Source organism: Strongylocentrotus purpuratus, unplaced genomic scaffold (assembly GCF_000002235.5).
Source record: "Strongylocentrotus purpuratus isolate Spur 01 unplaced genomic scaffold, Spur_5.0 spur5_scaffold_17, whole genome shotgun sequence".
NCBI lineage: Eukaryota > Metazoa > Echinodermata > Echinoidea > Camarodonta > Strongylocentrotidae > Strongylocentrotus > Strongylocentrotus purpuratus.
The window spans coordinates 1,095,390-1,112,850 of NW_022145602.1; the positions used below are offsets into that span (position 1 = coordinate 1,095,390).

The 17,461-nt window shown below is 37.3% G+C and overlaps 2 protein-coding genes across 2 annotated transcripts; one reads left to right on the plus strand and one right to left on the minus strand.

The window, feature by feature from the left end:
- The first annotated feature begins 174 nt into the window (after positions 1–174).
- LOC587442 (nucleoporin Nup37) lies at positions 175–9,220 on the plus strand. The gene is made up of 7 exons (XM_030988416.1): positions 175–382; positions 2,416–2,540; positions 3,913–3,985; positions 4,609–4,794; positions 5,776–5,957; positions 6,627–6,762; positions 7,900–9,220. The coding sequence occupies exons 1-7, from the start codon at positions 236–238 to the stop codon at positions 8,011–8,013; spliced, it is 963 nt and encodes a 320-aa protein (XP_030844276.1). The 5' UTR covers positions 175–235; the 3' UTR covers positions 8,014–9,220.
- A 1,799-nt stretch (positions 9,221–11,019) lies between these two features.
- LOC587414 (39S ribosomal protein L23, mitochondrial) lies at positions 11,020–16,709 on the minus strand. Its single transcript, XM_787142.5, has 5 exons — positions 16,622–16,709; positions 14,641–14,853; positions 13,294–13,416; positions 12,683–12,839; positions 11,020–11,678 (listed from the first exon to the last, which is right to left on the minus strand). The coding sequence occupies exons 2-5, from the start codon at positions 14,652–14,654 to the stop codon at positions 11,526–11,528; spliced, it is 447 nt and encodes a 148-aa protein (XP_792235.2). The 5' UTR covers positions 14,655–14,853; positions 16,622–16,709; the 3' UTR covers positions 11,020–11,525.
- Between the last annotated feature and the right edge of the window lie 752 nt (positions 16,710–17,461).

The window sequence follows — 17,461 nt, forward strand, 5'->3', positions numbered from 1 at the left end:
AGATTTCTGTAGCTACAACAGATTATATTTGCAATAATTTTTGTTTATAATTGATTCAAATTTAGTTTTTTAATTAAATAAAAACAATTAACTGTAAATATTAAGTTCAACTAAAAAAATTATACATATAAATATTTATTTTAGAATTATAAACATCATAGAATAACATTACTAAGAACGAGCCAGAAAAAAAGTAGTCGGCGCTTCAGTCAAAACTCAAAATAAATTTTAAAAGATGAGTTCTCCATCGAAAAGAAATGGCTACAGCTTCGAATCGAGAGATACAGTATCATGTGTAGAGTTTTCAGCTTTTGAGCACTCCTCTTCACTTATTGCATTCGGGGGAGATCTGCGAGTTAGCATTGGAACATGCAGATTTCAGGTAAGTGATTTAGAGTTCAGTCCCACTCATTCTTATTGATGTTAGTGATTGCAATTTGCGTGTGCATGATATTTTTGAAAGTGAAAATTTTTTCATGACTCGATCGTGTGTTTGTGACTAATAATTGTGTTTCGTGATTTTCTTCTCCTTCTTTTGCTTATCTTCTCCTTCTTTTCTTCTTCTTCTTCTTCTTCTTCTTCTTCTTCTTCTTCTTCTTCTTCTTCTTCTTCTTCTTCTTCTTCTTCTTCTTCTTCTTCTTCTTCTTCCTCCTCCTCCTCCTCCTCCTCCTCCTCCTCCTCCTCCTCCTCCTCCTCCTCCTCCTCCTCCTCCTCCTCCCTCCTCCCCGTCCTCATCCTCCTCCTCCTCCTCCTCCTCCTCCTCCTCCTCCTCCTCCTCCTCCTATTTCTGCGTGAAATATCTCTTCTTCTTGACTTTTCTTTCCTTTTCTCATTTATTTGCATGTTTGATGAATTTGTGTATTGTGATTGTAACTTACTTATTGTAATGTTATGTAACGTTTGGCGGTAGAGCCAAGCAGTTTTGTTATTTCCGACTTAGCGCCACAGCTACTTGATTTCTAGAAAATTGCACCTTCTTCTTAGTTGATCCCTCCACTGTTTTGGAGATTCCTGGAGTCCAAATAAAGTAAATGTTTATAATCCGACCGGTTAGGAGCTTTGGAGAGTCTTAGAACGAGAAGCATCAATTTTGTGTAGGAAAAAGAGCGATAGTAGAAGTAAGTTATTATGAATTTCGGAAGGCAAGCATGGATGCAGGGGTAACAGAGTAGCAGGAGTAAATTGCTGTGGGTCATCAACAACATATAGGTTTAGACAGATGGGATAATCCACGAGGCATTCCTTGACTTTGCTGATGAAATCCTGACGGAGATGAGCCAGGCATGAGCAGACTCCAACAAAGTGCTCCACTGTCTCATCGTTGGTTTTACAAAGGGGGCATGTAGAGATAGGCGATTTCTTAAGCGTGAAAAGACGGCATTGTGTCAAGTAAGTGGATGTGAGTAATTGGGCTCTCACTATAAGAGCTCTTCGGATGGGAGGAGATGATGCATTCTTTGGATATAGGAGATTTGCAGAGGGTAGAGTGATATTTATCCAGAACTTGAGAGAGGACTTAGAGCGGATTCCTTGTAGAGTATTGTGTTTTACCACCAGGATGACTTTGTAGTTGATCATCCTTTTCCATGTTGAGTAGAGGGGTGGGTTCGAGACGAGGCTTTGGAGGTCTGGAAGATCATACTTCCTCAATGCCTCTTGAAGGACCAGTATTGAGGGTGTATGCGTTTTGAGGGCATCTAGGAATGTTCTGAATTCAAAACGGCTGTGATCAAGCTTGATGAGTTGACCTAAAAGCAAGAGCCTACCAAGATCAATTTGCACTGAGACTGGCAAGAGGTTGGTGAGCAGGTAGACAATCTCATCAGCAGCAGACTTCGGCACCCCTAATATCTGTTTGAAGAGATGTGATTGGGCCCTGTCAAGTTTCAGCAGCATTGATTTTGTGAACTTGGTTGTGGACGAGCCATGTAGCATTCTCGGGATGCAGAAGGTTTTCCACAGATGGGAAACAAGTGTAGGGATGAGGCCACCAGTATACGCACCAGTACCAGAGAGGGCGTAGAAAGTTCGGAGACCCGTTCCGATGATATTGTCTGTGGGGTCATGCCGTGCGCCGGATTTGGAGATACCAAGATGTGGATGAGTATATAAAAAAAAAAAGTTCTGCCAGTCCATTTTGACTAGGGTGGGGGTCTTTAATTTCAAAGAAATCGCTCTATACACCTCGTTTAAACAAATCAATCCTTCTGCCTGTCCTTTTAACCGCAAATACTGGAAGAATGCTGAGACAGCAGTTGAGCTTCCAGGTTCTCCTATTGATGGATTTTTAAATTGTGGAGTGTCTGTTTACGTACATATACGTGTATGTGATCTTGAAAGTATCATTTGCCTTTGACCATTAGTGGTGGTGAGTCCTTGGGAAGAGACAAATAAATAAAAAACAATTTCTTACAGGAGCAAGACAACTCACTAAGTGGGTGTGAATACCAGCATATACGGGACTTCCACCATCGCACAAGGGTGATGAGTATAGCTTGGAGTCCGCAAGCATCGCTGGATGTCCTCCCAAGATGCATCAGGTAAGCTAAGTCAGCAGTATATCAAATATCTAACACTGTAGAGATGTAAGTTGGTCTTGTGGCACATTTACCCTCCCCCTACAAACGACAAAGTGACTCAGACAAACTCTGGTTCAAAACTGATTGATCAGTATCTTTTGGATGGTGACGTTAAAGGTCAGTTCCCAGACGTATAATCGTATCTCATTGATACATGTCTTGAAAACCCAATCGCAGTGAAACCCAGAAACACTTTATAGATTGAGAAGGATCTACCAAATTTTTCTTTTTTTCTCAGCATCTGCTGATCAAGTGCTAAATATATTTAATTCTACCATTTTTTTACCTATTTTCAAAATGTTATTTGTTGTATTTATATATCTCTCATATATTGATTTTTGTTTAGGAAGACCATATTTCTATGATCCGTTTCCATCCTTTCTCAAGAACCAACACTTTCTCCATCTCTCTCTCTCTCTCTCTCTCCATCTCTCTCTCCTATCTCTTTCTCCTATCTCTTTATTACTCTTTATGTAAATTTCTTTTTCCTTTTCTCTCCCTTCTTCCTATTTCTTTTTGTTCTCCCTCTTCGTCCCTCTTTCCCTCCATCTTCCCCCCTCTTTCTCTCCACTCCTCCTTCCTTCCTTCCTTCCTTCCTTCTCTCCCTCCCTGTCCTTGTTACTGAATTACAATGTTTAGATGTTTTTTCTTGCTCTGAGCAGCATTCAGAGAAAAATACAGTTTTTAATGATAATAATAATATTGGATATTTATATAGCGCACATATCCACCATGCATGATGCTCAAGGCGCTCCAGCACTCCATCTATCTCTCTGTCCAGTTGTGATTTGCTGTTGTGTTTGACTTTGACGTCGAAATTAAATGCTGGTGTTAATACTACTTCAGTCATCATTGCTCAATCTTTGAAGGCAATTTCCTGTAAAATATAGAATTTGGATAACGGTAGTAATTCTCATGTTATGTTCTTTTTAGCTGACAATTATAAACTGAAAAAGAGGAATTGTAACCTTGTCAATGTAAAATGTTGTCCCTTGTCTTACTTGTAGAGGTGTCGTGGACGAGTGGATATGTCACCAGACTGTGGATCACAAGGTCTGCGGTTCAAGTCCACCACGACACTAATGTCCTTTGCCACTCTCCACCCAGGTGTTAAATGGGTACCCGGTAGGATACAAAACCTAATATGCTTAGATTAGCAAGTGTGCGCTTGTAAAATTACGCCTGGCTGAAAAGCTCCCAAGGGAGTGGAGAATTGCATACATTGTAAGTGGGTAAGTCTGTAAAGTGCCTTGAGAGGGCCTTGAGAGGGTCCTGAAAAGTATAATGTACATGTAAGAACTAGCTATAATTATTATTATTACTTCTCTCACAGATTCTGCACAGCTGGTGTAGACCATAAGATCAGGATATTCACATCGGACCTTAAAGATCAGGACACTGTTCAGGTAATATTTCTCACGTCTTGAAGAGTTGGGATTTCTTTTCTCACTTATCATAAAATGTTAAAAAATAAAGTAATACAAACTTTCTGGTAACTACATTAGCTGAAAAATACTTGTCTTACTATCTTGACTATCCATTCTCCATCTTATGAATTTTAATAGGGAAAACTCTTTTGATTTCATACATTTAATTGTTCACTACTATCTGGCAAGTCCAATGTATTTGGTCATTTGGTGTTCCATAAGCTACCTATAATAGCGAAAACTAAGCTTTAACTATTAAAACAAAAATCACCTTTACTCATATGTCATTTTCCTTGTGACTTGATATTGGGGTAGTGCTTTATAAAACTTTTTATCTATAAGAAGGTTTACTTTTGTGTAATTTGCTCACAGCCAATAACATTCACTAATTACAGTAACTAAGCATGGTAACTTGTTATTTTTAACAAGTTTTTTAAAATAGGGCCCTGATCAAAGCCCTTGTAGAATAATCAAAGACGTATGCATTATATTTGGTTACATTTTGAAAATGGTCTATTACATTGTAAGTGGTACTCCACTGTAGAAGAAATGTTTATCATTTCTATCATTCAAAGAGCTATTTAATCTGTACTTTTCACCAGGTCATTAAGGGTCACCAGGACTTCATCAACTCCCTGACCTTTGAACCTGTCAAAGGAGAAGTGATAGCGAGCGTGAGTGACGATCACACATGTAGGCTCTGGGGTCTCGATGGTCGACAGAAGGCGATGTTTCCTCTCAAGTCGGCTGGCATGTCTGTCTGCTGGAATCAGAGTGATCCTAATAAGGTACAGTTTAACTTGTTTAAGCAGGTGCTGTTCGTTTTTAGAGAATATTTGATTATAATAATAATGCATCCATTCTTAATATATATAGCACAGCTACTATACAAATATACTCTTGAAATGCACTGTGTGCTGATAACAGCTGCTGGAGCTAAAGCTAGGGTAATAATTTCCAAAGCTTTTTGGAAGCGCATAGAGATGTTGTTTCATAACGTCTTATGTGCTGTACAAGAATTGAATATCATTATTATTATTATTATTACTGCACTTAATACAAAGTAACACATTGTTACCCCTGCTGTAGCAGAGCTGCCATTATAAGGCGCTGAAGCATTCAATTACTTTCTTTCTCTTGGGCTCCCATTTACTTCATCTGGGTGGAGGGTGGAGGGTGGAGACTGGAGACTGGAGAGTTGTAAACGTAGATATTATCTTGTCAGAGGACATTAGTGTCGTGGCAGGACTCAAACTGCGAGCTAGGAGATCCATGGTAGGGTGACATACATTCACTAGACCACGGCACCTCTACATCTCTGTCTGATTCCTAATAGAATATGGTTGAACTAATCATGGTACATATTTGTGGGAATATATTTTTAGTAACTTATTCTTTTCACTGCGATTACGATGAAAAGCATTTTTGCTTACCCTTATATCTTCATGTCTTCATTTTCCAAATATATATTTGAAAATGATGACATAAATAACATTAGATAGAAACATATTGAAGAGTTTTCAACATACAGCTGGCATCAGAGTGAGGCTCCTGTGGAATTTTGAAAACAACTTGATATCTTTATGCTATAGTAAAGAAATATTTGATTCTCTAAATTGAATTGATCCTTTTCTGTACTCTCGAAAATTCATAGCAACCTCCTATTAAAGAAGTTAACACTTCCAAGTAAATTGTTTATCAAGATTCTGACCTATTTCATATTAGAATACTCTTATCTAACCTGACTTCATCTTTGCAATCCACTACAGCTAATGGTTGCAGAGAAGGGTGGAACTCTGCGTTTCTATGACCTAGTCAGTGAGCAACCGTTCATGTCGCTAGAGACCGGTAGACCAGGTCTTATGTGTGCAGACTGGAGCCTCTGTGATCCTACCAGGGTTGGGGCTATCGTCAGTGGGGAATGGATGGTGTGGGACATCACCAGATCAAGGTAATTCTAAATCATCCTCACAATAACTACATGTATACAATCTATTATCCAGCGAAACCTGTTTATAAAGACCGCCCAAGGGAAACACAAAAAGTGGTCTTTGTAGACAGGTTCCTTTAGTGCATGTTTCAATGAGAAACTATTTTCAAGGGAAACAAAAAATGTAGTCTCTGTAGACAGTTGGTCTTTCTATACAGGTAGTCGCTTTTTTATTTTGACTTAATAAAATAGGATATTTGATCTTGTTGGGTGAGAAGCTATCACGTGACACTCAACATTTTGTTACACATGCAAGTGCAAGAGCATGCAATATAGAACACTTTTTTGCACGGCCTCTGCGATCCTTCAAGGGTTGGGGCCATCGTCAGCGGGGAATGCTTGGTCTGGGATATCACCAGGTCAAGGTCATTCACAATCATCCTCAAAGTATAAATGGGAGGCGAGAGGTTCTTGCATTGATCTTCTGTCTACAAAACTGGTTTGACTGCAATTCATGCTAAATTAATATTGCAGTTCTGGTAATTGTATTTGCCTTTCAAAATAATTGGACTTGAAATCATTATCGACTGTTTACCAATGATAACGGGTAGTACTCATGAAATATTTAAAGATTGTACATTTACAGAATTTTTTATTGAATTTGTGTGTTTTACCGTGTTACACTCACAGTCAAGCACAGGATTCTGAGCTAGCTCATGGTGAATGGGGCAAGGAGTTTAGATGGTGCAGATCAAGTGAGAACCTGTTTGCTACTACAGGGCGTCCCAACAATGAAGCCAAGGTCTATCACCTAGGACACCATCAGGTGGGTAATCAGAATTCTTAAAGCCCATCTAGTTTGGCCAGGGGGGATCAGACCTCCCTGCAAGGTCACTTACAGGTAGTTATCTCATCAAATCAGCTCTCAATTAACATAAGGAAAAGGGCATCATGGGGGATCAACAGGTAACGCTTAGGCATTGTTGGCTGTATAGAGGGCGCAAGTAGCTATAAGAAGTGCAGTGGGGCTTTAAGCTAGTTACCCAATTCAATCTATTTCCATTCAATTATTTATTTCCACATTTGTTTGAAAACAAAGAAATACAATCAACATGTGTATGTATATAGCAAAGATTAAAAAGAAACATGTACTTTGTCTACCGCGGTCATAATGTGGTGGGAAAATAAACAAACATCAAATAAACGAAGAACAAGAGTATAAGGGATCAGAAATCTACAGAAGGCGAGAGTGATATAGCTCTGATAAGATCTACAAGGGCTCTGGTTAGAAAAAAATAGGTACATACAGGCCGTCTGCAGGATTTCTTCAAGGAAGAGGTTTTAACATTTTTAAATCGGGCCGATCGGGGGGGGGGGGGGGGGGGGGGGGGGGGGGGGGGGAGGACACTTTTCTTTTTCTTTTTTTTTGGTCTCAAAATTTGAAAATTTGACATTTTGGGAGGTAAGGTCAACTTTTTTTTTTCAGCTATTGGTATAATTTTTTTTTAATTTAAAAAAAAAAAAATTATTAGGAAAAAAAAAAAAATTACCAAAGGGGGGTGGTTTTCCTCCAAAATACACACATAAAAAAATACCAAAGGGGGGGTTCAATTCCCCCCCCTGCGTACGCGCCTGGGTACATACATTCAACTCTGTATAATTCAGTCGCACAAGTCGAATTTTTCTCTCAAGTTTAATCATTATATTTGTGGCCAAACTATGCTAGATGCAAAACATATATTGTTTTTTGTTGGGGGAGGGGGGGGGGGGGGGGGGGGGGGAAGGTCAAATTGGTCTGTTGACTCCATACAGGGCGCAAATCTTTTCTAATCATAGAAATTTAGACCAATCTTTGCTTCATAAGTATTGTTTTATCTCATGATATGATTGTAGGGCCCTCAGGGAGAACAGTATGAGGTGACCCTGGGTAAACAAGACATATTATTATTATTATTATTACCAGGTCCCAGTCACTGAGAGTCTACCAGTCCTAGGCGGTCTATCATGGCATGCTTTCTTACCCATCTGTGCTGTCGGGGGCGACCGGAGGATCCACTTGTTTCCAGCCGAACCTTGATCTTCTAGTAGACCTCCAAAGCATGCGTCAAGGACAAAGAAATATCTGTCAAGGCTGAAGTATATCAGCTTCTCCCCTTTGAATTTGGCAACATTGATGTTTTATATTCATTTATGTAATTCAAATTAAATACAAAGTATCTATAAAACTGAAGCTAAACAAATACATATTGTCTGCCAAGAGCCAAAAAGTCTGTCTCTCAATAATGCAGTTGTAGAAAATACAACGTTTCAGTGTTGCCAATTTAAAGATTACAAATTCTTCCCTACGAATAATAGACACCTTTCTGGTCTGAAAACCAATATGGAGTTCACATGCCCAATCAGACCTAAAATACCCACAGATCGTAAGGCCCCACTTTATTTATTTTAAAACAATCATTTCCAAAGTAATGGAGAATGTCTCATGATCAACATTTATTTTTCATTACAAGTTTATTATAGACAGCATACCTTTAGTTTGACTAACTCTTCTATCAAAATTTAGGGGAATAGTAGATTTTCTATTGTACAGAATCATGATTATTCTTGTTTTAAATGAAAATATGAATTGTTTATGATTGCTTAAGCACGTAATATGTGTACATGGACTTTGAGTATCCCTGTTTAGAAGAAATCTAACAATTTTTGTATAGCACCACAAGGAGTCACATGAAACATTAAAAATCAGTTCTTAAAACCAGAAACTTTGCATGCATCACACGTTTGCAAAGATTGCGAGTGCTTCAGAATCACCAAAGTGTAATGCCAGGAAACAAATGAAAAATGATGAGAGAAATTTGAAGTGTTTACACCAAACTTTCATGCCCACATGTTTGTGTAGTCCAATTTGTGTGCATGCAACTTTCATTCAATACCCCAATTGTTGTGTGCTATAAAATCAACCTTTCCAAATTCCTTCCCGTTTCTTTCACAATGGATTCACATGACCAGAATTCAACTTTATCTTAGAATTGTGTTCCACATGGTCTTAGAATACTACGTTTGAAAGTCGTGGATGAATGCTTTTAACACTCCTTTCTTTTGTTTTAAACAAAAAATGATATTCCAATGCCTAAATGAAAGGGCTTGTAATGTATCTTTGAAGAAGCCTTTTGGAAGATGTTTGTTTTGTATCCATAATCCCGCATCGGAATAAGTTTTCTGTATCATTGAAAAGTCTGTGAGGCTTGTGAATAATGTATTAAATGCTGTATTATATCTTGTAATAACTTCAGAGCCTTTGTTCAATCTGTTCGTGAGTCTGCTGTATGAATGGAGTTTGAAGTTTGATAAAGAAAAAATATAGGTTTTGAATCTTGATGGAAAAAATTTGTCCCGAGGAAATGTATTTTGCTAAACCTGTGATTTATTTGTGATGAACATATTGAAACGACAGCGGTGAAAGATAATTCTAGTAGAACACATAGCAACAGAGAAAGAGAGAGAGAGAAAAAAGGGGGAGGGGAGAGACAAAGAGGATTGAAGGAAGAGGGAGAGACAAAGAGAAATGGAGAAAAACACACAAATACAAAGTAGAAAGGAAGAGTACAATGTAGGGAGAGAGTGAAAGGTGGTTAGGGTGTCGTGCTTACAAAAATGTCAAGATAACTGAATTTACAAATACATATAACTGAAGTTACATGTACTGTATCAATTTTCAAACTTCTCTTTTAAAACCCTGCTTAGTGATCCGTGTGTATAGATTTTTTTTTTATTTATGAAGACAATGGAGACCACATTTTCTGTTTTCCTTGTAAAGGGTTTCTCACTTAAAGCTTTAAAACCTGCACATAAACACAACCTACCTATAAAGGCTGTGTATCCGGTCTCTCTTGAGTGTTCACTATACAGGGCGTATCATAATAAAGGATATTGAAGTTTAATGACGATTTATATGAAAACTACTAATTTATAATCAAGCATTTTATGTCTGTTGTAAAGGACAGAATGTCCTCTTTTAATGACACCCCGATCATACTACTACTGTCACAGTTGACTGAATAACAAAGCATTGCTGTCCACCATGTGAAAGGTGCACTGTGACAAGTTAGCATTCACAGATAAATTATAAAGATTAGTGCTTGTGTCAGCCCAGACATATTGAAATGCTGAACAATGAGTGGATTATGTGTCTAAGAAGGAAATGTTATCAAACTTGGCACAGTGCACCTTTCACATGGTGGACAGCAATGCTTTGTTATTCAGTCAACTGTGACAGTAGTAGTATGATCGGGATGTCATTAAAAAGAGGACATTCTGTCCTTTACAACAGACATAAAATGCTTGATTATGAAATCAGTAGTTTTCATATAAATCGTCATTAAACTTCAATATCCTTTATTATGATACGCCCTGTATAGAAGTTTCACTGTTGTCCATATCTTTTTATCGCCACTTATTCAATACATGCAACCTGGAAACAAAATCTTGACCCAATAGCAATTAAACTGCCCCTCCTTTTACTCACTGAACCGCCCATAACCGCTTGTCCGTTTTCAACACGCTATAGTCTCCATTCTAGGGTCTACCGTTATAATGTTATACATGTGTAATCCTTGCAATGTCTTCAGTAGGATTCTGCATAGAAAAATAGCGTTTCATATTGTTCAGATTGAGCAATAGGCCATTTTACAAAATCTCTAGTTGCTAATGGGTTAATAAATCATCCTATATTCCCCCCCCCCCTCCCCCCACCTCTGATTGAAAAGAAATCGCTGACGCAGTACTTAAATGTACATATGAAGAGTTTAATTCCAAAAGGAGCTAAATCCACTTTTAATGAAAACTGAGTTATTGATATCAGAACGTTGTTTAATCGGTACTCATCTTTCAACAAAAGTATTTCGATAAACTTTGGGAGTAATTATGAAAAAATGCATCTTCTTTCACTTTTCTATAGACGCCTGTACAAAGTCTGGTAGCCAATCTTTTTTCTCTCGAGTTACAACAATGGATTTAGCTCCTTTTGAATTTAATTTCTTCATATCGAGAAGTTTTCACAACATAGAGCACACATACTTCATGATTCTTCTCAGATCTCTCCACTTCTCTTTATTAAAAATGACAGATCAGTATAGCTTTTATGACAGTCTGAATAGGATCATAATCTTCAATTCTGTCCGAGTAAATAAAGTTTGTAGCAATCTCCCAAACATTCTCGTATTCATAACAATGACAGCAAATGGATTGAACATCATGGCAACACTATCCGCTACAGTTGCTTTGCCAATCCTCAGCTTGGAGACGGTCTTTATCAAAGGAACTGTCTTCCCACTGACGGCCAAAAATATCCAATTGCTGCAGAACCACTGTCGACCAAACGTCTGCCCTTCATGATGAGATCACTCGCTTCGTCTATCCTCATTCGTTCTGTCAATCACAACTCTTTCCTGTCTACAAAGACCACCTGTCTATAAGGACCACATTTTTTGTTTCCCTTGAAAATTGTTTTTCATTGAAACATGTACTAAAGGAACGGTCTTTATAGACAGGTTTCATTGTATATTGTTCTATCGTCACTCGTTCTATCTATCATAAGCCAAACCAGCTAGGTACTCCTCCCCTCGATACAAATCTTTTAGAAACCTTCTCCTCCTTCTCCTTCAATTCATCCGCCATTTCTTCGTTCTTCTTCTCCTCGGTATCTGGGAAGAGGTCAGGGAACTCAAATGTCTGGCCCTCAGCCTGTTCGAATACAATAAGAAAAGAGAAAGAGGTGCATAATAATAATAATATAAATAATAATATTCAGCTTTTAATAATGCAGCTTTTATATCTCGGACCTCTCTAAGCACTCCCTGGGTAGCATTCCAGCCAGGCGTTACTTGACGCTCAAAACCTGTTTGACCAACAATGATTGTCGCATCCTACAGGGTACCCATTTTAATACCTGGGTGGAGAGTAGCAAGTGTAGGTTGGTATCTTACATGTACAAACTGAAATTAAAATGTGTACCGGTATATAATAATGGGGACAAAGTTGAATTCCATTCAATTTTTAAAAACATTCAAATCTTGTAATAAAGGAGTCAATGTTTGAAAGTGCTTGTAACATGCATTTTATAATGTACATGGCAATGTATATTGATATCTAAATTCACTGGTGATGACTGAGCAGGCACCATTTAAACATGTCACACACAAAAATAATGACAAATTGACAAGAATTTTGTTGCTTAAGTTTTCAGGAGTAATGATATTCTGTCAGTAGTACTGCAGTATAATTTTCTGTCCCATTATTAGGCGTTAAAAAAAAAGATTAAAACATCCAAAACTGAGTAATATTAGCACAAAGAGGGAGAGAAAAAAAAGAGTTTAAAAAAAGAAGAAGATTTCCGATCGACCGACGAGTTCGGCCTAGTTCACACATGCCAAATTTAACAACGATCAAAGCATTGCTGCAACAAAATAAAATCACATACATAAAGTACATATACAAAATCTTCATAACATAACATACAGATCAACCGACCGACGAACCAAGTTTGCATTCAAATGAATATACGGTACATGTATTTCACGTCCGTTGCTGTTTTTTTTCTTTTCAGCAATTTATATCACAACACACAGATCACAGCGTCCACATTTTTGCTGCATTCACATTTGTTTCTTTTTAACCTCCAACTTGGCATTCAGTGCACATTTCAGCAGTTCCAAAACATATATGAATGACTACGAGGCTTTACTCACCAATGTGACGTAAGCAAGCTTGTAGTCCTCTTTGAGTTTGACCCTCTGGTTTTTATGGTTCCTCTTGAACGGTACGTAGATCACACTGGTGTTCACCCTGGCCACGGGAACCTTATAAACATTCTCCAGGTAGTTCTTGACGTCAAACTTAGTCATCCTGAATGTAACGACAATCAAACATAAAAGAGAAGGTTAGGCTGTCACTTAAGACGATTTGACAACTAATGGTCGTTATTTTCCCATTAAAAACCATTTTCAAGCCCTTTTGTTTTGAGGGAAGTTCTAAATTAGTATTGTCTTTCAAATGCAGTTGGAATTTAACCTTTTCATTTTGTTGGCCTGCAAATGGGACATATAGAATTTTAATCTTATTTTTAATAGTACAGGGCAAATGGGAGGATACCTTGCAATTTTAGTTTGATTAAACGCACTTCAAAAATTCATAACTTTTTTAATTGTTATCGGTTTTTGCTCAAATTTTCACTGACATGTACCCTCTTTTTCTTGCTTCTAATAAAGACATCTTTGCCTCAGGGTGGACTTTCCCCTATGAGCCACCTAAATAGAACCCCTAAATTCAGATAAAAGATACAAACAATAATTCTACTCACTGGGGGTCACATTCAAATGTAACAACGTTGGGCGGTTGAGGCTTCTTATTCTTCACCAGCTTCAAACAGAAATCTGTAAAGAAAACCCTGTTCTGTGGGTTGCCTAGGAGATAAATCGGGTACCTGTATACAAAAAGAAAAACATGGATACAGAACATTTGATGACATTTGTGTATACACTGAAACCTGTATATAAAGACTACTCCAGGTAGATAAGAGAAGTGGTCTTTATAGGCAGGTGGTCTCTTTGTACAGGTTCCTGTAGTACACATTTCATTGATAAACCAATTTCAAGGGAAACAAAAAAAATGAGGTCTCTGTAGATAGGTAGTCCTTCTATGGAGGTGGTTGCTAAAAACAGGTTTGAATGTACCGGGGTAATTATAATACCGGTAATAACAATGGCATAATTATTGAAAACTCTGTCTTTCAGCCATTTAACTCAATTGTTCATCTTCACAACAAAAATGCAAACTAGATCACATAACAAAAGTATAGCAACATAATACTAGGTACTAAAAGTTTGAAAGTCAGACATGAAAGGCAATTCTAGTATAAAAATAATTTTCAGTCTGCTGGAGCTCTTTTAGGATTTGGTGTTGTATAAGTGCAATTTTCTCATGCTCCTGTTGAAGTACTTTGTTGTGTTTTTTTAACCAGAGGTATTTTTGAGCTTTCGAGAGCTGAATCGCTCACGATTCTCTTTCATAATTTTATTACTGGGCAAGTTTATGATTGATACAGAGGGTTTTATGTGGTAGCATTTTTCTTCTCAAACTGTCTCAATTTTTTTATTCCCGAAGATTTATGATTCAAAATAGAAAATATGCTATGATTGGAAAAGTAACTGAAAAGTAGTTGAAGATGCTATTAACAAAGAGAGCTATGAAACTGGTTTCTTAAATATAAAGTTGAGTTCTGGTCATGCAATTGCATTGTGAAAGAAACGGTGTGGAATCGATCAAAATAGGTTGATCATCTGGCATATAAGTATTGATGTGCACTGCAAGGTTCTAGAAGATCATCAAAATGATAAGAAATTTGGCCCAGTCTTGGTAAAGTTACAAGCACTGTACACAGAAATAAGTATATGGGGCTACACGAACATGTTGCATAAAAATCTGTCCCAATTTTTATGTTGCTAAATGCCGTATTTAGAATATGAAAGCATTTGGAGAGCCATGCTTTTCAGGGAACATTTTGCATCTGATGTTCTTCCACACTTGCATAATAATGCTCACATATTATTTTTCACGTCTTCTCAGAACTCGCAACCTTCTCTTTAATAAGTTTACTGTTCATATTTTTATCATTCGCTCAAATTGAAGTGTTCTACACGTGACAAACCTTGCTTTTGACATTATGTATGGTAAGCTGATCAGTCTCCTTGAAGTTTCAATTTCCCAAGCTCCAATCTCTAGCAATAGCTTGTACAGCCAGGCCAAGGAAAAGAACAATGACAATCCTCGGCTCAAGAGTTATTCATCACTTTCAGCAGACTGAAGTCCCTCAGTGCAGGGGGAATCAAGATCAATGTCTGTGATACTCAGTATCAGCATCCTGGAGTTTAGATGATTTGATATAAGAAGTAAACAAAATAAAAAGAAAAGAAAAGAAAAGTAATTTACACTAGAGTCTACTATAGTTTGTATAAAAAGCTCAAAACATTTAATAAGTCCAACAACCAACAACAAAATATTCATGTGTGAACTAGGGCCCTCGAGTCATGTTGCCAAACAACCTTGAGCTTAGGCCTGTAACAGATGATCGGATTGGGGGGCCGATCTTGAGCCGATAAGGGGTGATCGGATAATAATTTACGAACGCCGATCAATGAAAAGGCACTAAATATCAACAAACATGGTCTACAACAACTCCAAATGACAAAATCATCCCAGCCATGAATTTTTTTTGAGCATTTGATAGCCAAAAACTTTCTTTTTTTCGTCATTAAAAAAAAAAAAAAAAAAAAAAAATCAGCTGATTTTTTTGGTCGATCTTCCGATCCGATACCGATCAAAGGTGCGAGGGTGTCGCTCCGATCTTCCGATCCGATCAGAGCCCCAACTTACAGGGTTACTTGAGCTTCATCGTTTATAAATTGTTAGATGTCATTATTTATAATAACTTAACACATGTGTATGTGCAAATTGGATGTTTGTATCATTTGTGCTGCCATTTTCTTTTTTTAAACTTTTTCAAACAGTTTGAGCGAAATTAAGCTTCATAATCTCTTTGGGTAAAAATCACAATAAAATCTGATGGATTATGACAAACTCAAAGTTCAAAGACTATATTTTTTTAGTGACGATCATGACGATAGTCGAAGGTATCATGCATCACAACAAGTGATCGTCTATCAAATTACCACTCCAGCAAAGCATAGAGAGTCAATGGTAATGCGTATTGACTTCTAGCACTGCACTACGTGTTAATAGGCAGCATTTGCATACATGAAATAGTCAATACACTCACAACACGCAAATGCACACAATCATGCCGATGCGACTGATCGGCAAAGTTGACTGTAGACTCATAATTGAATTTTTAATTATTCTTTCTAACATCTGAAAGCTCCAAAAATTTGTATTTTACTGCTATTTATTTAGTTAGGTGTCATCAATTGTCACTAAAGTAAAGAGTAAAGTACCGATTTTGAGTTAAATTAGTTGAGTTTTGTACAGTGGTGTTTGAAATGTTGAGAATCAAAAGCACAGCTTTTAATACACGGCCAGGAAAGTAATGCACCCATGTGTGCTATCAACAACCAATCAATCATGACTCTATATCTATCGCCTTATCGGTATCGAAAACATGATCATGATTAGCCTTAAGGGCTCTCTCGAAATGTTTTTTAATGATATTATTCGAGATCATTAAAAAACATTTCGAGAGAGCCCTTAAGGCTAATCATGATGATTTTGACGCTCATCAATCAGACAATCATCATCATGATCATCATGGACATGGTTTTGTGAAAAAGGATGTCCGCTTCCTGACATCTCTATAGGTCGCGGACAAAGGTATGACTGTCAAGGGGTTAGTTTCTTCAAACGACCCCCAGGAGAAGGATGAGCTTTAATACAATTTAGGCCGAGATCTAGGCCTAGATCTACATAAATTATGAGACATGGTCATGAAGTCATGATGCAGACACATTTTTCAACAAATGGGACTGAATTGAACTCTTTGCCCATTTTAACATTAAAATTACACTCATTTTAAGCCTCAAATTGAAAGTCAATTTGTGAAACATTTGAAATCAAATATGCAGTATTTATCAGCCATATAAAAGCAAAATCTTACATTTGGAAGTACTCAAACTTACCGTATTTCGGCGAGTTGGTTTCGTTACCACATAATGCACTAGAAATGGTAGGCTTATTAACAGCATGTTGCATGGGTTGCGCTGTGCTATTGTGCAGACATAATCAATAAAGCGTCTGGACACCTTAATCTACACCATAATCTACGCTGACAACATTTTTGGAACTTTGGCCAAAGTTTCTTGTGACATGAATTTTTTCATGGTTAAAAATACAGTATCTCGATCTACCCTGGTCTGACCAAAGCTGACACAGGTGGAATTTAGACTCGGGTACCTCAAGTAGCTGTATGAATTTTTAAATGAAAAACGTGTGTAATGATTAATTTATCATCAATATCATCATCATCACCATATTTGATATCATCATCATCATCAACAATAATATAATTATAATTATCATCACTAATATTATTATCATTATTATTATCGGGAAATAAACCATCCAACCAACTTTCAGTGCCATGATAAATATTGTGTGGTGACAAAAACGAAAGGAATTTGATAGAGATTTTAAAAGTCTCCTTTCTTCATTTGTTTTTTCTCAATATCACTTTACATGGGGGCCCTCAATCGATAAGGCCAAAAAAAAAAAAAAAAACATGTTTAGCGTCCTGTTTTTTCGAAAAATAGGAAGGAGGAGGCCCTTTTTTTTCTTCAAAATGGCCGCTCGGTACATTTTCCGTGACAGTCGGGCTATTTTTCAAGATGGCCACCGACATTTTTTTTTTTTTTTTTTTTTTAATCAGAAATAGATCCATTTTAGCAGTGTTTTTCATGTTTTTTTCTTTAAGAAATTCATTAAAAAAAAAATCAAACAAATACGAGGCGGCCCCCAAAAAG